The sequence below is a fragment of the Rhinichthys klamathensis genome, unplaced genomic scaffold (assembly GCF_029890125.1).
Source record: "Rhinichthys klamathensis goyatoka isolate OS25496 unplaced genomic scaffold, OSU_Roscu_1.1 h1tg000115l_1, whole genome shotgun sequence".
NCBI lineage: Eukaryota > Metazoa > Chordata > Actinopteri > Cypriniformes > Leuciscidae > Rhinichthys > Rhinichthys klamathensis.
Window position 1 is genome coordinate 2,066,307 of NW_026606652.1, and position 24,809 is coordinate 2,091,115.

The window sequence follows — 24,809 nt, forward strand, 5'->3', positions numbered from 1 at the left end:
TCAGAGAACGACTGGGGTGCGGAGCAGGCCGCTCCGCGGGTGACCGCGGAACAAGAAACCCCGGCGGACCTGCAGGATGAGCTTTTACGCATTCTCTCAAAGGCCGTCGAGGAGCTGGACCTAGCATGGATAGCTCCTGATGAACCATCTAAGAGCAAGTTAGATACATGGTTCCTTCAATCGAGCCGCCGTCAGGCCGCTTCGAGAAGAGGTACACCATTCTTCCCCGACGTTCATGAGCACGTGGTGAAGGCGTGGGCGGCCCCGCAATCGGCGCGCACCCTCTCTTCTTTTTTTTGTGAACATATTTTTATTTTGTTTTACAATACATGTACAGTACAGGATTTTCATAAAAAGAAAGAAAACACACCCTCCCTACCCCAACAAGAGAGCCATAAAGGTATGTTCACACCCATAATAATAAAAAAATAATAAAAAAAAAAAAAAAAAAAAAAATTAAAAAAAAAAAAAAAAAATAGTAAATTTTTTTTTTTATATATATATATCACATTATTAGTATTACTCAAGAGTCATTCCATTCTGTTCTAGAAAATAAAGGAAGGAGTTCCAGATCCTGTAAAAGTGCTTTTTTTGTTTGATTGAGTAAGTCAGTCTTTCCATTGCTATACAAGATGACAGTTCTTTGATCCAGAGTGATAAAGATGGACAACAAGTACTTTTCCAGTGTATGGCAATCAGGCGTTTCGCTTGCAATAAACACAGATTTATAAGCTTCTGTTCATGTATTTTCAAAGATAAGGCAGGTGGAAGTACACCAAGAATACAGATTTTGGGGCATACAGGGATTTCTTTAGCAATAATTTTAGATAATAGATTGATTACTTCTTTCCAAAAGGATTGTAAGTGCTCACATTGCCAGATGCAATGAAATAATGTTCCTTTATGAGTTGTACATTTTCCACAGACATCTGGGATATTTGGATTGAATCTATTCAACTTTTCAGGTGTTATGTAAGTTCTCATTATCCAATTATATTGGATCATTTTAAAACGAGTGTTGATCGATAATGTTTGTGCTTGGACACAAGCTTTTTCCCATTCATTTTCTGTAACATCCATTTGAAGATCATCAATCCAAGCCAGTCTTTTATGATTTGTTGAGTCTTTAGAAGCATTAACAAATTGGCTGTATATCATAGAGATTTTACCTTTATCATTGGGATTTTTAACTGCCATTTCTTCTAAACTAGTTAAGGGAGGACACTGATATGAATGAGTCTTAGATCGTATGAAATTACGGATCTGGAGAAACTTAAAAAAGTGAGACTGGGGGATTTTGTGCCTTTCCCTTAAGATTTCAAAGGACATCATTGTATTCTCTGCATACAGGTCTGTTATTTTCTGTATCGCACCCTCTCTTCTACCCAAGCCATGTTTGCCCCCGTGGACGAGGCGGGGGACCACGGCTATCTCCGCATACCTCCCGTCGAGGAGACCGTCGCCGCTCATCTCTGCCTGTCGGCTCCCGCTCTGGGCTCGGACCGCAGCCTGCCGTCCCGAGCCTGCAGATTTACGGCTCACCAGGCCAACAAGGCCTACGGTGCGGCGGGGGAGGCGGTTTCTGCAATGCACGCGATGGCCCTTCTTCAAGTGCTGCAGGCTAAGCAGCTAAAGTCGCTGGATGGTGTCGCCTCAGTCGACGCTGACGCCATTCGTGACCTCCGTTCGGCCACGGACCTCGCGCTCCTCGCCACAAAAAGCGCGGCCCAGGCGATCGGCCGTTCGATGGGTTACCTGATGGTCCTCCACAGACACCTGTGGCTCACCCTGTCGGACGTGCAGGAGGCGGATAGGAAGACACTGCTAAATGCTCCTATCTCCCCTGCAGGCCTATTCGGAGACGCCGTGGAGAAGGTTACGGATCGCTACTCCGAAACTCAGAAAAAGGCCAAAGCTATGAGCCACGTCATCCCGCGGAGGGCGCCGCCTCCGCCGCAGCAGCGCTCACGCTCGTCTTCTGCCTCAGGCCGCCAACCTCACGCTGCGGCCAGACGCCAGTCAGCCTCCCGCCCGGGACCGGACGCTCGTAAAGGCCGAAGCGGCCAGTGGCAAGGGCCAGGTGGTAAGAGGACGGCTCAGAGGAGCCCGCGCAGGAAGTCCACCGCGTCCCCTGCGAGGCCCAAGCAGTCTTCCTGACCGCTCGGGCAAGAGGCGAAGGAAGCACCAGGACGGCCCCGCGTCCAAGCGGCGCGCTCGAGAGCACTTAATCCCTCTGCGTTACGAGAGCGGCAAGTGCGGTTGTGCTGTGAAGGCTGTAAATGTTGTAAATGTTACTCATTGTTCAATAAAGCATGTTACTTCTTCACAAACAGAGCTTTTTTCTCCTCTTCCACCACACACTGTGTTACCCGCCCTGTCCCAGAGCAGCGCAGAGTCACGGTCAATAGTTTTAAAGGCACCTCGTGGGGAGCGTGAGGTGTCCATTCCCAGCACTCACATAGCGGCGATGACCGCAGGTTTAGATCGGCCCACACTCAATCATTTTCAGACAGCGTGGGAAGCTATTCCGGGCATTTCACCGTGGGTGCTAAATATAATTCGGCAAGGGTACACACTTCAGTTCAAACGCAGACCACCCCGCTTCCGCGGCGTAATTCAGTCATTAACTTTGCCCCAAAACGCTCACGTCCTGAGGCAGGAAGTGTGCAGCCTGCTCGAGAAGAAGGCGATAGAGCCGGTCCCCCCGAGCGAGTGGGAAAGCGGGTTCTACAGCCGCTACTTCGTAGTGCCGAAAAAGGGAGGGGGTCTCCGCCCTATTTTGGATCTGAGACCCGTCAACAGAGCGCTTCACAAGCGCGCGTTCAGGATGACTACTCTGAAGCAAATCCTGGCGCAGATTCGCCCCGGGGATTGGTTCGCTTCGGTGGATTTAAAGGACGCGTACTTTCATATTCAGATTGTAAAGCGTCACAGACGATTCCTGAGATTCGCGTTCGAGAATTCGGTGTTCCAGTATACGGTGCTTCCGTTCGGACTAGCCCTCGCGCCCCGAACTTTTTCGAAATGCGTGGACGCGGCACTCTCACCCCTCAGATCGAGCGGGATGCGTGTCTTGAACTATCTGGACGACTGGCTGGTTCTCGCGCAGTCGAAAGAAGCGCTGGTCAGCCATGTGGAAACCCTCCTTCGGCACCTGGAGATGCTCGGTTTGAGGGTGAACGCCCAGAAAAGTGTGCTCACACCGAGTCAGACTTCCTTATTCTTAGGAGTATGCTTGGATTTGGTGAGAATGAGAGCGCGCCTCTCCCCCGAGCGGGCGGAGGCTCTGAGCTCTTCTCTCGGTCTCTTCAGACCGGGCAGGCTCGTCCCACTGAAAGAATTTCAGAGACTACTGAGTCGAATGGCAGCGGCTTCATCAGTGTGTCATCTGGGGCTGCTGCATATGAGGCCGCTTCAACTCTGGCTGAAAGCGCGCGTCCCCCCGAGTGCGTGGTTCTCCGGCCACATGCGCATTATGGTCACCCGCGGATGCGCCCGCGCCCTGGCCCCGTGGAGGAACCCAGATCTCTTCAGCTCAGGCGTTCCTTTGGGTATAGTGACGCGGCGCGTGGAGGTCCTGACAGACGCTTCGTCCACCGGATGGGGAGCGGTCTGCTTGGGAAAGCCCGCCTCGGGTCGGTGGTCAGAGAAGCAGATGGGATGGCACATAAATCGCCTGGAGCTAAGAGCGGTCTCTCTAGCCCTAAAAACCTTCCGGTCTCGGCTGGAGCAGAAGCATGTGTTGGTTCGAACCGACAACACTTCAGTGGTCTCGTACATAAATCGTCAAGGTGGTGTACATTCCAAAGCTCTTTTCAAGCAGGCGGAATCCCTTCTGCTGTGGGCGGACCGGTTTTTCCTCTCGGTGAGAGCAGCTCACATCCCCGGTGTTCTGAATCGCGGGGCGGACATGCTCTCGAGGAGCGGAATTCCTCAAGGGGAATGGAGGCTTCACCCTGGGACGGTTCAGCTGATATGGAATCGTTTCGGCAGGGCGGAGGTCGACCTCTTTGCGACGAGCGAGAACACGCATTGTCGGACGTTCTTCTCGCTGTCCCGTTCCTCTCGGGAGGTGGACGCGCTAACTGCGCGCTGGCCGAAAGCCCATCTCTACGCTTTTCCTCCGGTGAAAATTCTGCCCATGGTGTTGTGCAAAATCAGGGAGGAGAGAGCGGCGGTGACTCTAATAGCCCCGAACTGGCCGAATCAGCCATGGTTTGCGGATATGGTGGAGTTACTGACAGAGCAGCCATGGGAGATTCCGCTCAGGAAGGACCTGTTATCTCAGGCGAGCGGAACGATCTGGCATCACAGCCCCGGACTGTGGAACCTTTGTGTGTGGCCGCTGCAGGGTCGCTGAGCGGACGAGACGCGCTTCTCTCGCGTGCTCTAAATACCGTCGAGGAGGCGCGAGCCCCGTCCACCAGGCGCCTATACGCTCTGAAATGGGGGGTTTTCTCTAAATGGTGCCAGGAGGGCGGTACAGACCCAGCGAACTGCTCTGTGTCGGTTATTTTACGCTTCCTGCAGCACAAGATGGATGGAGGGAGCCTGCCATCCACTCTGAAAGTGTATGTAGCTGCTATTGCTGCGTTTCACCCCCCTGTTGACGGACAGTCTGTCGGTAGACATGAGTCGGTGACACGGTTCCTCAAGGGAGCTAGGAGATTATGCCCTGCGCGTCCGCCTTCGGTGCCGCCGTGGGATTTAGCATTGGTCTTGGAGGCTCTGTCGCGTCCGCCCTTTGAGCCGTTAGCTTCTATCGCTATTAAGGAGCTCTCGGTCAAAACGGCACTGCTTCTCGCGTCGGCGAAACGAGTTGGGGATTTACAGGCTTTCTCTGTAAGTGATGACTGTATTCGCTTTGGACCGGGAAACTGTAATGTAACTCTCAGACCGAGGCCGGGCTATGTCCCTAAGTCGCTTAATACCCCGTTCAGAGCGCAGATAGTTTCTCTGCCTGCACTGTGTGCTGAGCCATCGTCCTCTCAGGGTTCGGATGCTCAGAGTGCTATTTGCCCAGTCAGAGCGCTGCGGGAATACATTTCTCGGTCGGCCGCTTTTCGACAATCGGACCAGCTGTTTGTGTGCTTTGGTGGGTGCAACAAGGGACGGGGGGTCTCTAAGCAGAGACTTGCTCACTGGATCGTGGACGCTATTGTTTTGGCTTATGTTTGCCAGGGGTGGGAATGCCCCCTCAACGTCAAGGCTCATTCGACTAGGGCGGTAGCCTCTTCGTGGGCCTGGACTAAGGGAATGTCCATTCAGGATTTATGTCTTGCGGCTGGCTGGTCTTCTCAGAACACGTTCGCCAGATTTTATAAGTTGGACTTGCCCTCTGTAGCGTCTCGTGTACTTTCGGTGAGTTGATTATATGCACAGTATAAGAGCTTCTCTGCGCTGCGCTCATGATTTGCTCTGTGTGTTGTATGTTTTAATATGTCACCGCTGTGCGCTGGACTTCTTACTGTTGTTGTTGCCCTGACTGATAGTTAGTGCAGACTTTCCCCGGTTATACTGCTTGAGATATGCAAATTCTGGCAGTGTTTTGCGAGCTTGTGATTGGTCCCTTTGGGCCTATCAGAGGTTAGAGGTTCGCTATTGGTCAATCTCAGCCTATCGGAGGCTCGCACGCTGGGGGGCGGTCTTGTGTTGGGTCTGTTACCTGTGGTTGTTTGCTGCCACGGCGGGATTTTATACAGTTCCCATATACGACATTCGTAATGTTTAAGTTCCGTAGCCTTGATAGGGAACGTCTTTGGTTACTTGCGTAACCTCGGTTCCCTGAGAGGCAAGGAACGAGACATTACGCTCGCCGCCGTGTTCGCTATTTGATTTTAGCGTTTGTTCGATTCTAAAGAAGGAATTGACGCTGCATTGTATTTATACTGCGTATTCAGTATTTGCATATTTGCGTCAATTGGCCAGATCTGCTGGCGTTAGCCTATAAGATTTCAGCGGAAGTGAAGGAGGAGAGGAGTTCCCATATACGACATTCGTAATGTCTCGTTCCTTGCCTCTCAGGGAACCGAGGTTACGCAAGTAACCGGAGACGTTTTATTCCTTGCAAAATGAATATATGAAATGAGTGCAGAAAGATTGGGGCAGTGTGAACAAAGCATTTGAGATTAGAGCACCATTCACTATTAACTTCTCTCTATGTGTGGATAATATTAGTAGTCAGGCCTACTAAGAAATATATTGTTTCAGAAATGTCTGCAGTGTTTTGTCAGTGCAACACAGTTGTAGTAACATTGCCTGAAGTGGGCAGCATTAGGTCAGATAGAAATAACAAACCTTATATATCTTGATTTAATTTTTGGATTTGATGTTGTTTGCTCTGGGTCTGAGGATGCATTTGACTGTACTGTCTTAAAATAAATACACAGATTCTATTGCCCACATATTCTCACTGTCCAACAGTTTTTTTTATCTCTCAGAAACACACCAGCCGAGAAACCTGTTAGACATTGTGAATAGGTGGGAATTTGTTATTTTAGTTTTGATTATGACACGAGGAGCAAAAGGAGATGGAAAATAGAGGGGAGATTGATGGATATAATATCTAAAAGCTTGCAAAAACCATCTCACTTCTTTTACTTAAAGCGATAATACATACACTAGTTCAGGCTTGTTACCTTAAATTTTAAACAACATTTGGAACCTTTTACATTTAAGTTCCACATGTAAAATTCTAGTGCTTGTACTTTGTAGGATGGCAGGGAGCAGCAGAGGCAGCAGCAAGTGCCTGGAGTTGTTATGGCAACCCGATACATTCCAAGCAGACTTGCTGATAGGTGTTCCGTGTTCTAGAATTAAGTTATCGGCAAATCAGCTTGCAATGGCAATGAAACAGTTCTGCAGTGATTCTATTGACATTCGCAAACAAAACCAGACACTGTTGACAGCTGAAACTTGAAGGTTATGCTTTTTAGTGAATTGTCAGAACAGCAGGATACACCTTGTGAAACTGGGTTTATCTCGGGTTAACAGAACGTCTGGTCATCCTAGATCACATTTCAGAACGCAATGGTGTGTGAAAGTGTGTTTCGGCTTAAGATTGCGTTTAATTCCCAGAGTGGAAAAAGAACAGAGGAGGAATGTTGTCTTTTCTGAGTTTGAGCACATGTGCAATGTTTAGATTCATTTGCAATCTGCCGAGTCACTGGTGCTCGGAACGGGCGGAGAAGCCTCTGTAAGGGCTTTTTTCACTTGACAGGAATAAATCTTGTTTACTGTATATCCTTTACTTCTAGCACACACAAACACACACACACACAAACACACGTTGGGTTTCCATGCATGTTTTATGGGGACTTTCCGTAGACATAATGATTTTTATACTGTACAAACTCTATATTCTAAACCTACCCTTAATCACAACCCTCATAGAAAACTTTCTGCATTTTTACATTTTCAACAAGACATAATTTAGTATGATTTATAAGCTGTTTTCCTTATAGGGATAAAAAAAAAAATGTCCTCACAACTGAGATTTGGTCCCCACAACGTTGGGTTTACCAGGACCACACACACACACACACACACACACACACACGTTTACTTAGCTATCTAAATGGGGACATTCCATAGACGTAATGGTTTTTATACTGTACACTCTGTATTCTATCCCCTTACACTAACCCTAGCCCTGAACCTACCCATCACACATTTTTACATAAAAAAAAAAAACTTGAATTACTTTATTTTTATACTAGATTTTACAAATGAGGATGTCCCTAAAGGGAGGTTTTTGGAGATTTTGTCATGTTTTGGTCACTTTTGGGTACAGATTTGTCCCCAAAATATAGTTAGTTAGGCACACACACACACACACACACACACGAGGAGGAAACAGCATAGAAATAAAGAGCTACTACAGTAATGAAGGTTTGAGACCCATGAGAGTGTCAATTTGAACTAAATTATAATATATTTATTTATTTTATATAATGCTGATTTCTGTAATTTTATATAAAAAGCTGCAATGTTCTAGAATCTAGAGTACAAGCAGCCAACAAATGCTATTAAAACAAAATCCACTTTCTTATGGTTGTTTTAAGGCTTTAGAGATGACTTGGAATGTAAGTCATACGGACCTCTTTTATTATACTTTTATTGGACATCTGTCAGGACCACTATCGTCAAATACGATTGACAATTAGCATACAGTTAGGATTGGTGGTATGGTTCTGTTCTGGGTGAGAAAAAAATATTTAAAAAATTAATATTTTTATTCAGCAAAGATGAATTACATTTTTGAAAAGTTTTCAACATTGATAATAATAATTAATGTTTATTCGGTATCACTTTATTTTACAGTCCTGTTCCCCATCTACATACTATGTATGTGATTATAGTGTTATTATAGTGATTAAAATAACTGGGTAATAATTAGGTGCTAACATTGAACTTATCCCTAAACCTAACCTTAACCCATGTAGTTACCTTATATTAACCAGTACTTTCTTAGGTAAGTACATGTACTGTAAAATAAAGGGCAACTGTTGAGCACCCAATCAACATTTAGAATGATTTCTGAAGGATCAATGTGACACTGGCTACGTTTACATGGACAACTTTTGTTTCAATCGGAATTAATTGTTTAAGGTGCTCGTTTATAGCCTATGTCACAAGCTTCAAATCGGAATTGATTTTTTGACGTGCACCAATATATAGAGTTTCCCCTTGTTTTCGCACACAAACCATTCTCCTACATTGCTTCTTTTCTTTGTTTTAAAGAACAGTTTTAACAAAAGGACTGGTGGGACATTGTCAATGAGTGAAAGGAGAATATTTTGAATGACACGACAGTCATTTATGACTCTTCATTCAATTACAACAACAGCTCGTTCCACACGTCATACGTCATTACGCCATTTCCATGTCACATGAACAGTACTTTCCAGTTTCGGTTTTCAATCCAGTCAAGTGTTTACATGACCTCTCGATCGGATCAGAAAAGGTTTAAACCACCCCTTACAATCCGAATGAAGTTTTAATCGGATTTGGCCAATTCATTCCAAATGACGTGGTTACATGTGACTTTATTATTCTGACTGTGCTACTAGTCTGATAACAAATGGATTATTAGGCTCCATGTAAACGCAGCTACTGGAGTAATGGCTGCTAAAAATTCAGCTAATTTTACTGTTCCTTTATGACCTACATCAGATCACAGACCAAACGTGCAGGCCTGTCACAGTGTGTGTGTGTGTGTGTGTGTGTGTGTGTGTGTGTGTTGTCTCTCTCTTCGCTGTGTGAGAGTGAGTAAGGCTGAGAGGACGTTTGAGTATAATGTGTCCGCTAATGGAGGGGAAAGCAGAGCAAAAGGGAATGAGAACATGAGTATGTTAGACTGAAAGACATATTAGAGAGAGAGATGAAGAGGTGTGGGTCTGTAGACAGCTGTACTGTGAGTAACTGATCCGAATGGAGGAACGGGGATGTTCACAGGTTTAACGCACGCGCGCACACACACACACACACACAGAAACTCTCATTGAAACTCAGCTGAAACAGGTGTTACTCACAGTCACAGAGAAACCAGGTCAACATCAATCACATGCTGAGTTATAAATACACACACACATGCTGAGAATTTAGCAATGAGAGAATGACGGGATGAATGGTGGGGGTGGGGGTGGGGGGATGATTCCATAAAGGGGACATATCATGAAAATCTGTCTTTTTCCGTGTTTAAGTGCTATAATCGGGTCACCGGTGCATCTACCAACCCAGAAAGCGTAAAAAGTGACCAGTTGTAACTTTGTTTTGATAAGCTTTTCTCTGCACGCTAGGGGTGTAACGGTTCACAAAACTCACGGTTCGGTTCGATACGATACACTTGTGTCACGGTTCGGTACGTTTTCGATACAGCAAAAAGAAAGAAATGCCAGAGAAATTTCCTTGATTTTTTTTTTTTAATTATATTTTTATTAAAACTAACATCATAAAGTATGATATTTTTTTACTTTGAGCAATGATGGAACTATACTTGACTTTTCTTAGGAGCATATAAAACAAAACAGCTCCTTGGACAATATTAAATGTAATATTGTAGTAGTTATAAACAAAGGTTTATTTTAGTTCAGATTAACATTTGAGTGAAGCAATTTTATTCATAATGTCAAAATAAAACCGACTTAATGTTACTTGAAAGCATTATAGCCTACTATTCCTGCCAAACTTCCATGGTTACAGTTAGTAGTGTTACTACAGTAAATCCATGGTGAATGTTGCTGATCTGTGGACAGTGAATAGTTCATTCATGGCACAATGTTTCTTCCTTGTTTCCACGTCAGCACTGTTTGATCCGTTAATAACGGAGAAATGTGAATGTTTCTCACTAGATCTCGCAGCGATGTTATTACTTCAGTGGCGAATTCAAATGTTTTCTTTACTGGATTTCGCTGTGTAGTAACAGTCCCCCCCAAGTCCTATTCGTCCGCCTCACCGTGGCGGGGGGGTGAAACAGGAGTCTGTCGTCGATGTACAGCGGGAAGCAATTCCTGGTAGGTTCAACCATGCTGAGAAGATGATAGACACCTGGCTAAGGACGAGGGCACAGACCTAGTGGCCTTGCAAGCCGAGGTCTGAACCCAACTGCAACGACAACGACAAACAAGGGCCTCAGTACCCTGCACGCCCCTGCGCCCGTTCTACGGCGGCGGAACGACCCGGCCAGGGACGAGAGGCTGCTAAGAATCTCAGGTACTAGGCCGCCATCTGGAAACCGACTAAAGGACCGGACTATTAACACCATGGCGCTCGACATTGCTACCTTCAATGCCAGGACTGTGTCAAGTGAGGCTAACCTGGCTGCCATCCTGGAAAGTTTGAACAGCATCCGTTGCGACGTGTTGGGGCTGTGCGAGACCAAGCGCCGGGAGCCGCTGCACGTGCGCCATGACGACGGCAGGACGGTCATCTTGGGCGCCAGGGAAGAGACGCGGCCTGTCGGTGGTGTCGGCTTCATTGTATCCAAACGATGGTCGCCGATGATTGACCTGGTCGACGTGACCAACCCCCGAGTCGGCGTGCTCACCCTGCGCCTGCACAACAAAGCCACCATCCGGATCGTGCAGATATATGCACCAACAGCAGCAGCTGCGGCCGAGCAAGATGAGGATGTGCTTGAGCAGTTTTACGAGGCCGTCGAGGCAGCCACTACCCCCCTTGCCACCTACCTCGTCCTGATGGGCGACTTCAACGCCAAGGTGGGCAAGGGGTTGGACGGCGAGCGCTTTGTTGGCCCCTTCGGCAGCGGCAACAGGAACGGACCGGGTGAGCGACTGGTTGCAATGGCCTAGGCCAACCGGCTGTTCATCGGCAACAGTTTGTTTAAGAAGCGACCCGGCCGCCGATGGACATGGATGTCTCCCAATGGAGAGACAACCAACGAGATCGACTATGTCCTCTGCAGCCACCGCCGCATCCTGCAGGACGTCGCTGTCATTGGCCGCAAGTTCTTTGACACGGGCAGCGACCATCGGCCGGTAAGGGCCAAGCTGGTCATCCACGGCAGGACCGAAAAGCGCGCACTGGCAGCCAGCAACCGGGCAAAGCAGCCGGTCAACACTGATCTGGCCGTTTTCCACACTCTGATCAACCGAACCAACTGGGCCCAGCTTGAGCTTGAAACCGACATCGACCAGGACTACGACCACTTTATTGGCCTGCTCAAGTCAAGCCGAGATGCAGCTGCAGTGCCGACCAACAGCCGGCCAGCCGAATTTCGGACACCACCAAGGCCCTGATGCAGAGGCGGCGGCAGATGCGCGCTGACGGACCCACACACGTCGAGTACGGCCTGCTGTGCAAGCAGATCCGGCAGCAGCTCAAGACTGACCTCGATCAATACAGACAGAGGCGCCTGCTGGCGACAGCCGAGGACCGCAAGAGCCTGAAAAAATGCAGGCGGGCGATGCAACAGCAGCGCGGCCAAATACCAGCACTGAAGACGGCAGACGGGCGGACGATCAGGACTCGGTCCGGTATTGAGGCCGAGTGCAGGCGCTTCTATAGTGACCTATTCGCCAGCAAGGTTCCCGTCCCCCCACCTAACCTTCAGCTCGACCAGCTGCCGCCCATTCTGCCAGTACTGGAAAGCGAGGTCCGACATGCAGTCGAGCAGGCACAGGCAGACCGGGCGCCCGGCCTGGACGGCGTTGAGATCGATCTACTCAAAGCCGGCGGCCACTCACTTTGGATGGCCATGGCGGCCCGATTCAGCCGCTACATGGCACAATGTCAAATCCCCAAACAGTGGAAGACGGCCAAGACAGTACTGCTGTTCAAGAAGGGCGACCGCGAGCTGCTCAGTAACTACCGGCCAATCACATTGCTGTCGGCCGTGTATAAGATCTTCACCAAGGTGCTGCTCAACCGGTTGGCCAAGCAGCTAGACGAACAACAGCCCGTCGAGCAGGCCGGATTTAGATCTGGCTTTAGCACCATGGACCATGTGCAGGTACTGAACCAGCTGCTCGAGCGGGCCAGGGAGTATAAGATGCCGCTGGTCCTGGCCTTCGTCGACTACGAGAAGGCCTTCGACTCGGTCGAGATTAACGCCGTGTTGCTCGCCCTCCAACAACAAGGCATCGGTGATGAGCATGTGGCCCTGCTGCAGGAGCTGAACAGCAACTGCGCCACCACTATCACCCTGTTCGACCGGCCGCTTAGCATCGAGGTCGGCCGCGGGGTCAAGCAGGGAGACACCATCTCGCCCAAGCTTTTCACCGCCTGCCTCGAGCAAATTTTCCGGCAGCTCAACTGGGACGAGGTCGGCATCAAGATCAACGGCCGCTGGCTCAATCACCTGCGTTTTGCCGATGACATCGTGCTGATAGGCTGTTCGACGGTCGATGTACAGCAGCGGCTCGACCAGCTCAATCAGGCTGGTGCTCGGTTCGGCCTCAAAATCAATCTGGCTAAAACTAAGTGGATGCGCAACGTCCAGGCGGCCGACACCACCCTTTATGTCGGCCAGCACCAGCTCCAGCAAGTAGATAGTTATATCTACTTGGGCTACTTGGAGCTGACCACCGACCACAAGATTGGCCGAGAACTGGCACGACGACGCCGAGCCGCCTCGGTCAGCTTTGGCTCAATTGCCGAGACGGCCACCAACAGAGCCATTGATCCGGACATCAGGGCCACCCTATTCAACAGCACCGTCCTGCCGGCCATGCTATACGGGGCCGAGACCTGGACAACAACGGCGGCCGACCGGCAAAAGCTGGCCGTGACTGAACGCGCAATCGAGCGACGCATGATTGGGGTTAAACAGATCGACCACGTCCGCAACGAGCAGCTGCGGGCCATGACCAGGGTGGCCGACGCGGTGGACCTGGCAAGGCCAAGAAGCGCTGGGCCGGGCACCTGATGCGGCAGACAGATGAAAGATGGACGCGAGAAGTCACCGTCTGGTTGCCGATCGACATCAAGCGGCCACGTGGACGTCCTGCAACACGATGGCGTGACTCGCTACGACAAGATCTGGGACAAAGTTGGATGGGGCTCGCCCAGAACCGACAGATCTGGGCAGATCGTTGTGGTCTGCGCTGACCACCTTTGGCCGGCGAAGACAGACCTATTCTGGATTCTGAGTAACAGTGCTGCTTGATCAAGATCGGCTCGCGCTGCATTGGTCCAAACTGATAAACAGTTCGTCAACCACACAATAACGAGTAGATTAGTTTCGTTCCGCTTACATTAGCCATTTGATGTTGGGCAATGTTGTGGTCACGCCAGTGTCTCTTACATTATGAGCGCGCTTGCCACGCGCGACGCGCCTACATTTGAAATAACGAAATTTTGGTCACCAGGAAAAACGGTCCAATGAACCGTTCGGTTTGAAAATGCGCACCGAAAACTGAACCAAAAGCCTCGTACCGAACGGTTCAATACGTGTTCCGTTACACCCCTGTCAAAAAATAAGCCGATCAGATTTCGCTCCCCATCTGACGTTGGAAGGGGATCTTATTATAATATTGCCGACCCTTAATCTGCATGTTTCCACCCACGGTGCTGCCATTTGGTTTTCACAAGCAACAACAGTGTAACCAGTTCTAACGCAATGGCAAAAGTTCGAGAAAAGCATGCAAACTGTTCTGTCGTTGCTGCACAGATGAGCACAGAACACTATTTGACCAAATGTCACAGCTGTCTTATAAAGACCTCAGGGAACTGTGTCAACTTGTGTAAAAGTTAAACACGACGGTACATGCAAGTCGAAGAGATGAATCAATGTAACTCCACAACAACTACATAAAAGTATCCACTAACCATTCAGAAACGTCCAGGTCCAGTCTAAAAGTTGCTGCACTCCGCTACTGTTGGTTATTTCTGAAATTTGACTGAAATTTGCGTTTGTTATTGCCACTCAAAAACGGCACGTTTTTGCTCACACCCAAAAAGGGGGGCAAATTTGACAAGCTATAATAACTTATCTGGGGGGTATTTTGAGGTGAAACTTCACAGACACATTCTGGGTACACCATAGATTTATACTACATCTTGTGAAAATGGGCATGATATGCCACCTTGGCTTGAAGTAAACAGTCATGTAGGCAGATCAACAATTTGCCAGTGTTGGGCTACAGCTATGAGGCTTGCTAAGATACAAACTACTGTATATATGAATGTTTTTAAACAATTGTTTAAAAAAAAAAAATTCAACATCGATTGAACACCGATACATGATTTCTACTAGCAATGTTACAACCTTGCTAATGAGAAATGTAATTAAAATACTAACTTAATTATTTGTACTGTAGTGATAACAACCAGGTCTAGAGTTTGAACTAAAACCCATCACTGTTTTATTTTGCAGATAACCTTTTTGTTAGCAAACATGATTGATGGTACATGACAGCTAGGAGAATGAATCATCGAAAGATGATACAGTGTGTTTGACCTCTGACCTCAGGACAGTCCACTGACCCCTCACTGACCTCTGATGTTGTGTTTCTCTCTCTCTCTCTTTCAGTAAAACCATACAGGTTAAGATTATCGATGATGAGGAGTATGAAAAAAACAAAAACTTTTACCTGGAGCTAGCTGAACCACGCATGGTGGACATGAGCCTCCAGAAAGGTAAAACACACAGTGTACTCATAGAAAAACCACATCCCGCTGTTCATCGTTTCATTCATCTCTAAATTCCTTTTGATTCATCCAGTGGCTCTTTATCAGGTCATTACAGCATATGACCATCACCATGAGTGTATATGTGTTATTCTGCTGTCTTCATGTTTCATGATGTTTTCATCGGTAGCAGCAAGCGTCTTGTTGTTTTATGAGATTCACGAAATAGTACGTTCACGTACACTCAAATGTCTGGGGGCAGTAAGATTTGTTTTTGAAAGAATATTGTTTTTTTTAGCAAGTACGCATTAATTTGATCAAAAGTGACAGTAAATGCAGTTCTTATGAACTTGCTATTCATCAAAGAATCCTGAAGAAATGTCACCGTTTCCCACAACATGTTTCTTGAGCAGCAAATCAGGATTTTAGAATGATTTCTGAAGGATCATGTGACACTGAAGACTTGAGTAATGATGCTGCAAATTCATCTTTGCCATCACAGGAATAAAGGACATTTTAAAATATATTTAAAAGTTAAAGGTGCTCTATGTAACTTGTCTACTAAAATGAATCCTTTTTTTATTGCCTGTGTGTGAAGGGGTTGTAATCACACATTAAAATGATCCACTTGTCGAGTATTGCTATTACCTTCGAAGGCCAGTATTCCTATTTCTATGTGAAGTCTCCGGGTCGGATTTACCGCGAAATCCAACGGATGTGACGTGCATGCGCGCTCCCGAGCCTCTCTCCTTATATACGGTCTATTGTAGACGGTCAGGGAGTTACGTCCGGTTAAAGGCGCACATTTTTCGGCTTATATCTCAGTCAATCTTTGATCAATATTCCCAAGACTCTAATCGTTCGTAGTGCTGGACGGGGCCTTTCGAACGAGCCCACCCCCGAGGTCCAACTCGCCCGGCTCCCCGAGTTATAGCCGTTCGAAATCGGGGGTCCCAGCGAACGGCGATCCGGTAGGGGGCATCCCCGAGGCCCGCCACTCTAGCGTTCGGGCAAGGGTTCCCCTGGGACCTCCTCCCCCGAATTTGACCTCTCTGGGTCTTGAGATACGAGCGATTTTCTTCTGAGATTGTGACGTCACCGGCGTCCGCAATTTTGCAGCGCGCCCGATGGTTTTCTGCTAATATCTCCGCGAAAACACCACCAAAAACTATGAAACTTATATGGTTCTTTTCAGCTCGACTAGATGGTCCCTACGAGCTCGGTGCTCGCCAAATCCGTCTAGTATTCGCCGAGATATTTGCGTAATAAACAGTATTGTCTATGAGTTCGAGCACGAGCGCTCTTGTAAAATTTGGTTGCAATCTGAAACATCACCACTAGAGGCCGCTAAAAGTTACATAGAGCACCTTTAAAATTGTAATAATATTTCTAGGGGTGACCCCGAATAGATTCGATGCTTCGATAGGAGGAGCTTGATTCGACTTGATCTCGCGGTCGAATCTTCGCAGATGTGTTATTAAACAAGGATCATGTCATTTAGGCTATATGAGTGTGCTCAATGTCTGATTTTACATAGAACTACTGGTTTTCTGTCAATACGTTAATATACAGCCTATTATGATAATGCTGTCAATAAAAATGTGCAAAGAAAGAAGCTTTTAATAAATATTTTTTAACGTGCGTGCAGCGTGAATAAATCCCAAAACCCTGTGACAGATTTAAGTTTCACTTTCGATCCGTGACCGTCAGAGGAGCGTCTTGTCGGCAGGGATTTAAATCTTTAAAAATGTCTGGGATAAGAAAATCTAAAGATGCACACCATCAGAAAGGATATTCTCCAAGGCTGGATTTAGCATCAGGAAAACCATGATCGCACCTCTGCCGGCCAAAGTTAACAGGTTGGTTTTCCTCGGGACGTTCTAAAACGCTTAACGTAAAAAAAGCTTTTAAAACGCTTAAATGGCACTTTTAGTGTGCTTAATGTATGTACACAGTAGGCTACACACCTTAAGAAACCATTCTATGTGCAGATAAGCAGATGAACCCAGAATATGAACGCAACGCGTTTCTCCTATAGAAAGTCACGTAAAGCTTTTTCTTTAACGGTTTTCAATGGGAGGAAAATGCTTAATGTAGCCTATAATAAAACGCGTTGCGTTCATATTCTGGGCTCATCTGCTTTTCTGTAGGCTATATAGTATGCTTTATTAATAAGGTGTTTATAGAATTTGATCTTTTAATATAACAGTTTTAGGACAAAGCCATTAAGGGTTTTTCACGTTAAGCATTTTAGAATGTATTTTATCCGCGCACACAATTTGAAAAGACTCAAACGGACACAGGCCGAGTGAAAAACTGGATTTTGTTTTTTCGATCAGGTATGTGTACAAGTGATTTCAAAACATTTCAGCCGGTTCTAATTTGATTTTTGGATACTGTGAACACGTTTAGCTAAAAAGACTGCCGCTCCAGTTTAGCGTTTATTGTTGTTTCTGCAGTTAAAAAGACAAAGTTGACAATCCTGGCCATACTTTCGTTATTTTAATAATTTCTTTATTTTTATTTTATTAATTGATCACTCAGGGTGATCTAATTTAACTATTTGTGACTTGTGTTTTGAATATTTGTTCCCCTGCACTTTAGGCATTTTGCACACATTTGTTCTGCTTCTTGTGACTTGATTCTGACTTATTTCGTTTTGTATTTTTATTTATTATAAATGTATATTGTGTTCTTAATTGTTGATTATTTTTCAGTGCATCGATGTTGCGCTGTGGCTTACTTAGAGCATGCTCGTATACAGGCAATTCAGCCGATTTAATTTGATTTGCATGTGAAATGCAAATCCTATCTGCAGTGTGGCCTTTCTGCAGTTATTTGTTATTTCTTAGTTTTATTGATCCAAAATGTTTTTATACATTTTCTTCTATATCTTTGTGTGATGTTCTGTACATCGGGGCTTTAAAATGTTAAAGCCCCGCCCCCTCCCCAACACCACACACATGATTCGACTATTAGTCGACTATAGGCAGGACTTGACGAATCTGATTCGACTATGAAAACCCTTAGTCGGGGACACCCCTAACACAATATTAATGTTTTTACTGTATTTCTGATTAAATAAATACAGTCTTGGATGTGCATAAGAGACTTCTTTCAAAAACATCAACAAATCTTACCAACCCCAAACTTTTGAATGGTAGTCAGTATAATCAGCTTTTACTGGATTTTGACTACAATTGTGCAAATTTTCTGACTGTATGAATGATTGCTACCAGTAGAGGGCACCCAGGATAAACCCGCAGATTCAAATAGAGTCAGTATAAGGAGGAGATGGACCACTCATACCAAAATTAATGGGAAAAATCACAACCCTCAATTTTGCGGCTGTGTTTAAGCCATGGTGTTGAAAGTAGCCCACTTGCTAACATAATATACAAGCTAATATAAAAATATATAAATAAAAAAGACACTAACTGCCTTAATGATAAAAGGCATGATGTATTTTGCTTTCTTTGAACTGAAGAAGCTATCTTTGTCAGATATTATTTCTTATATACATTATTGAAACATAAGGTTAGCCAAACTTTCTGAGATATCCCAATTCAAGTTGATAAGATGCCTATTGCCTATATAAAATATCTACCTAGGGGCATGGCCAAGATGGCCGCCAAGTGGACTGACTTGCCTAAAAGGGAATTTTACTCAAAGCGCATGAATCCAATGAAGACCCACAGGGCGCAGTTCTCAAACTGACTAATCTCCGACTCACACGAGAAATGTTGTGATGACATTTTTGTGATGCTTTAAAAATGGCTACGTTCCTGTCTTTCAGTTTTTATATAGACCTTATGCACCAGAGAAACGAGGGCGCTGCCATCTTTAGAATATTGTCTTTGAACTTCCGTTTTTGCGGTCGCTGAGTATATTTCTATGGCATCGCTGTCCGGGAGTAATTAGCTGGTTAAGTTGATTTACTTATTGTAGAGTTAACGAAAGTTATCATGAGCATTGTAATGTTTATGATAAGCATTGTAAAGCATATGTCTTAACAAATGGAACTTGGGAATTTTTTTAACGAGCCGTTCATTCATAACTACGCAAGATCGCTGTGAAAATACAGACCGGAAGTCAAAAGACAATGAGCTCAGCGCGGAAAAGGGGCGTGGCTGCATAAGGTCTATAGTTTCAAAAATGCCTTAAAGGGATAGTTCACTTTGAAATAAATTTTTGATATGTTTTAGCTTACCTCAAGGGCATCCAATATGTAGGTGTCTTTGTTTCCGCAGTAGTTTCAATTTTGATATTTTTAGGTCAAACCGTTCTTGTCTGTCAGTCATATAATGGCGCTTTTCCACTGCATGGAACGGTACGGTTCGGTTCGGTACGGCACGCTTTGGCGCTTTTCCACTGCATGGTACAGTACGGCTCGGTTCGGTACAGCTCACTTATGGCGCATTTCCACTGCATGGTACGGTACGGTACGGCTCGCTTCGGCTCGCTTTAAATGGTACCTGCTCTGTTGAGGTTCCAAGCGTACCGTACCGATACTAAATGTGACGTGAAAACACTACAGATCACTGATTGGTCAGAGAGACAGAATCGTCACTATCAGCGTCATTGTATTTGCGACACGAGACACTAAACCCACTCGATTTAAATAGCCAGTAGACAACAGCCACCGCTGTAGCACCTGTTTTAAAACTACTTGCTTGACTTGCTTGAAGAAAAAAGAAAGAAAGAAAACTTCCATAAAAAAGAAATGGCTGAATCGTGGTCAGTGGACGAAGTGCAGACGTTCGTCTCGTTGGTTGCCGAGGAGCGGATAAACTATAACGGTCCGACTATAATCCCACCCACTTTGAAGCGGTACTAACTGCAGTGGAAAAGCAAACCGAGCTAAAGCGAGCCGAGTCGTACCAGCAGTGGAAAAGCGAAGCGAGCCAACCGTGTCGCGCCGAGCCGCACCGTACTGAGCCGTACCGATCTGTACCAGCAGTGGAAAAGAGCCATAAAGCAGCTCTATGGTCACCACCTCAAAGAGCATGCACAGAGAAGTCCAAATTAAACATGATTTAATGACTCGTAAATGTAAGTACACATTGATGGCCTAAGACATGAAACGAGCGGTTTGTGTGAGAAAACGAACAGTATTTATATCGTTTTTACCTCTTGTAAACACAGACCGAAGCGCCCGCGCCCTCAGATCACTTGGAGGTGGCTGTGGTTACAAGAGGTAAAAACTATATAAATACTGTTCGTTTTCTCACACAAACCGCTCGTTTCGTGTCTTAGGCCATCAGTGTGTAGTTACATTTACGAGTCATTAAATCATGTTTAAATTGGACTTCTCTGTTTATGCTCTTTGAGGTGGTGACCATAGACCTGCATTATATGACTGACAGACAAGAACGGTTTGACCTAAAAATATCATAATTGAAACTACTGCGGAAACAAAGACACCTACATCTTGGATGCCCTTGAGGTAAACTAAAACATCAAAAATTAATTTCAAAGTGAACTATCCCTTTAAGACTGTTGTTTAGGAAACTATCTGAAGGATTAGCAAGCAGTGCTGCTTTTTCACTGACTCCTTTGGAGTTTCAGTAAACATTGACCTTAAATGCCAGTGCAGGATCTCAAAGAGTGTGAGAAAGGAACACACACACACACACACCCACACACGCACCAAGTAGTCAAGTCTCTCAATACCTCTCCATAAATCAGGCAGACGTGGTCAATGCTACCAGCACCCACACCGCAGCACTGCGGTAAAGTGTGTGTGTGTGTGTTTGCATGTATGCATGTGTCCTTGTCCCAGTATTATACCCTTCAGAAAGAATGAGAGATGAAGAACAGCTGGTCCTCTCTGTTTGAGCTCTCATCTCGCCTGGACAATATTAAACAACCTACTTATTAAATTACCTAAGCCCATAAAAACAACATGTTGGCTTGTCTCCTCACTTGTGTGCTTGTAAACAAGCAGTTTATTAATTATTCATTTGATATTTCTTTATTTTCATGCCAACATGAACTTGGATAAGATTTAATTTTGATGTACAGAGAAACCCAGAAAAAAAGTTCCTCAGATCAGATATATGCGCATTCATGACTATATTTTGTTTTGTCAACCAATAATGAGTTTTTTTTTTTTTAACAATCTTGTTTCTATTGGAAACTGCATTCTGTTAATTGTAGTAGTTATATTGTGCTGTTTGTAATTTACCGATTGTGGTTCTGATTCTATTTCCTCCAAATGAAATTCTGGTTCCTTAATGATGAACAATTCTAATAATTCAGTGAGCGAGTAAGATTGATGGAATTGTTCACCGGAAAACGAAAATTCTGTTTTTAATTATTCACATTCATGCCTTTACAAACTCGTATAATTTTGTTTCGCTGTGTCGATTCAGTAACGCGAGTTTTTTTTTTTGTCTTCTATGTAGATAGATAAAAGATTGTATCAAATGGATTGCATTTGTTTTTGAAACTGAACCTGTAATAGGAGACACATCACTTGTCCTACATCAAAACATGACTTTAGAACTGCTGATCCTGTGCTGTCGCTGCAAAATATGTTGAGGGATCTAAAGAAACATTCTCAGCTTTATACATCGAAATACTGGATGCTTTCTTTGCCATTGAACCCTCTAATTCACCAACTGGATATATATAAAATATGGAGGTAGAGTCAGTTATGAAAAAAGGGTGAGACTGCAGGAAAACCGTGAGACTGGAGACAGATAGAGAGAGGCAGGTGAGTGATGATGAATTTTATTCGTTGTTTTTGTCAAAGAAAACAAACAAATATCCTATAAATTTAATCAACATTTTGACGTCATATTTATTCATTTTTGTTTATTTTTCAAAATTATTGCAAAACATTTAGTACATTTAAGTTAACAAAAACTTGAGAACTATGAATTTATAAGCAGTTCACATTATTGTCTGTGATATATATATATATTCACACATACAGTATGTGTATAATTATTAGGCAAGTCGATATTCTGATCTTAAATTTTTTTTCAAACACATTTTACCAATTCCAAACTACATCAATCTTAATAACTACTATTAATTTTGTATACAATCATTTTATAAGTAATATATAAAAGTTAACAAGGGCTGGAAGTGAGAATCGCCTTATATTCAGATGTGCATAATTATTAAGCAGGTTTTTTTTTTTACAGGTAATATGGGCCAAAAAAGAGATTTAACTCGCACTGAAAAGTAAAAAAATATTAAACACCCATGAGGAGGCGGCAATGCTATAGAAATTGCACAACCTGTATACATTTCTTTGTTCTGCTGTACACAAAGGAAGCACCTGTGGGGCATCCTCAAGCGGAAGGTGGAGAAGCGCCATGTGTCCAACATCCAGCAGCTCCATGATGTCATTATGGAGACGCATGATCGTGCCAGCATTGCTTTAGAGGTTGCAGAAGCGGAAGGTCAGCTTGTCAGTGCTCAGACCATACGCCACACACTGCAACAAGTCGGTTTGCATGGCCGTCGTCCCTGAAGGAAGTCTCTTCTGAAGCTGGCTCACAAGAAAGCCCGCAAACAGTTTTCTGAAAGCAACCTGTCCAAGAGCATGAATTACTGGAACCATGTCCTGTGGTCTGATGAGACTAAGATAAACGTGTTTGGCTCAGATGGTGTCCAGCATGTGTGCCGAAGCCCTGGTAAGGAGTACCAAGAACATTGTGTCTTGCCTACAGTCAAGCATGGTGGTGGTAGCATCATGGTCTGGGGCTGCATGAGTGCCGCTGGTACTGGGGAGCTGCGCTTCATTGAGGGAAACATGGATTCCAACATGTACTGTGACATTCTGAAGCAGAACATGATGCCCTTCCTTCAGAAACTGGGCCGAACGGCATGATAACGACCGCAAACACACCGCCAAGATTACAACTGCCTTGCTGAGGAAGGTGAAGGTGAAGGTGATGGAGTGGCCAAGTATGTCTCCAGACCTGAACCCTGTTGAGCACCTGTGGGACGTCCAACATCCAGCAGCTCCATGATGTCATTATGTGGAAGAGGATCCCAGCAACAACCTGTGCAGCTCTGGTGAATCCCATGCCCAGGAGGATTAAGGCAGTGCTAGATAACAATGGAGCTCACACAACATATTGACACTTTGGACAGTTTTGACATGTTCACTTAGGGTGTAGTCACTTTTGTTGCCAGCTATTTTGAAAATAATGGCTGTGTGTTGAGTTATGTTTAAAGGGCAGGAAATATATACTGCTATACAAGCAGCACATTGACTACTCTAAAATATATCCAAGTTTCATTTCTATAGTATTGTCCCTTGAGAAGATATACTAAAATGTTTGCTGAAATGTGAGGGGTGTACTCACTTTTGTGATATACTGTGTATGTATATATATATATATATATATATATGTATATATGAGAGAGAGAGAGAGAGAGAGAGAGAGAGTTTTCTTGTTTTTTCTTTTGTCAACATGTTTTAATTAAAATGATTTAATTATCGTCACGATCCCCATTTCTCATCTTTATCGACAATACAAACATATACCCCAAGGACGAAACAAACCAATAACCGTTTGTTATTTTTGTTAGTCATTCATACAGCATTAACACCAGGGCTTTGACAGGTGATAAAGACAGCTGAGCGGTGAGACTGGTGTGAAAGACAGTCAGTCAAGAGATTGTGATAAAACTAAGGAGAAAAGGACAGACAGAAGAGGTGTAAGACAAGCGAGCAGTGAGACAGGCGAAGACAGTAAAAGGGGCGAGGCTGGTGAGGAGCGAATGACAGACACATGAGGAAAGAGAAATGAGGTGATACAGCAGAGGAGAGAGAGAGGTGTGACAGGAGATCCAGCAGACTATCTATTATGCTGTATCTGTGTGTGATTAATATCCTGTGGAGCCCGAACCTGCAACCCCCCAGCCACATGTCCCATATGAGGATGTTTAAAGAGAAGATCATCAGAAGGGAATCATTTTATCACAGAATTTCCAGTATCACCTCAGTGTGTGTGTGTTTGTGTTGCTATCTCTGCATTCACGTGTGTGATGGGGGAATTGCTGTGAATGAGCCAACGACAGGGGAGTTTTCGCCTGAATATCGACACCTACATCCCACGATCCCATTACCTCACAGAACGTAGGGCGGAAAGAGCCTGGAGTCTGGTATCTGTTGCTAAGGTACCATCAGCTGTTGCTAGCGCTGATGTGCAATAGATTTGCACTGAACTGTTGAATCGAAGCTTCCAAGAAAGAACAGTGAGAGAAAGTGATGAATAGATTAAACGAATTCCTTTGTGTGTTTGACACATCTGTGTGTGCTGTCATGAAACAGACATGCTGAAAAGCCTAGAGCTGACAATGCTACACAAATTACTGGTTACTAATAATGTGCATCAAGACACCCTACCCCCCACCCCTTTCACCGACACATTCGAGTATAAATGATGGGCTTATTTACACATCCAGCTTCTCATTATGGGTCGATATTTTCATCTCAGCACACACACCTACACACACACTTAATCAAAGCTTGTTTGTTCGCCATCTCATTCATCCTCAGCAACAGAAAATTACAGCACTGATTACAGAACTATTAAAGTCATTATACAGACAGAAAGAAAAAAATGGAGTAATGGAGAGACAAAGACATTGATTCCTGTAGTTGGTGCTCATATTTGTGTAAATGTGTGTGGGTCAGGGTACTAGATTAATAAGTGTTGTAAAAAATCCTTGTTGTTAATTCAGGATACCAA

General features: G+C 45.0%; 1 protein-coding gene across 3 annotated transcripts in view; it reads left to right on the forward strand.

Moving 5' to 3' along the window:
- Window positions 1-24,809, forward strand: part of slc8a3 (solute carrier family 8 member 3) — a 66,774-nt gene that overhangs the window by 29,077 nt on the left and 12,888 nt on the right. For all 3 annotated transcript variants that reach the window (XM_056254938.1, XM_056254939.1, XM_056254940.1), the window contains exon 3: window positions 14,993-15,099. In XM_056254938.1, coding sequence (XP_056110913.1) covers window positions 14,993-15,099 — 107 coding nt within the window. The remainder of the gene's footprint in view (window positions 1-14,992; window positions 15,100-24,809) is intronic.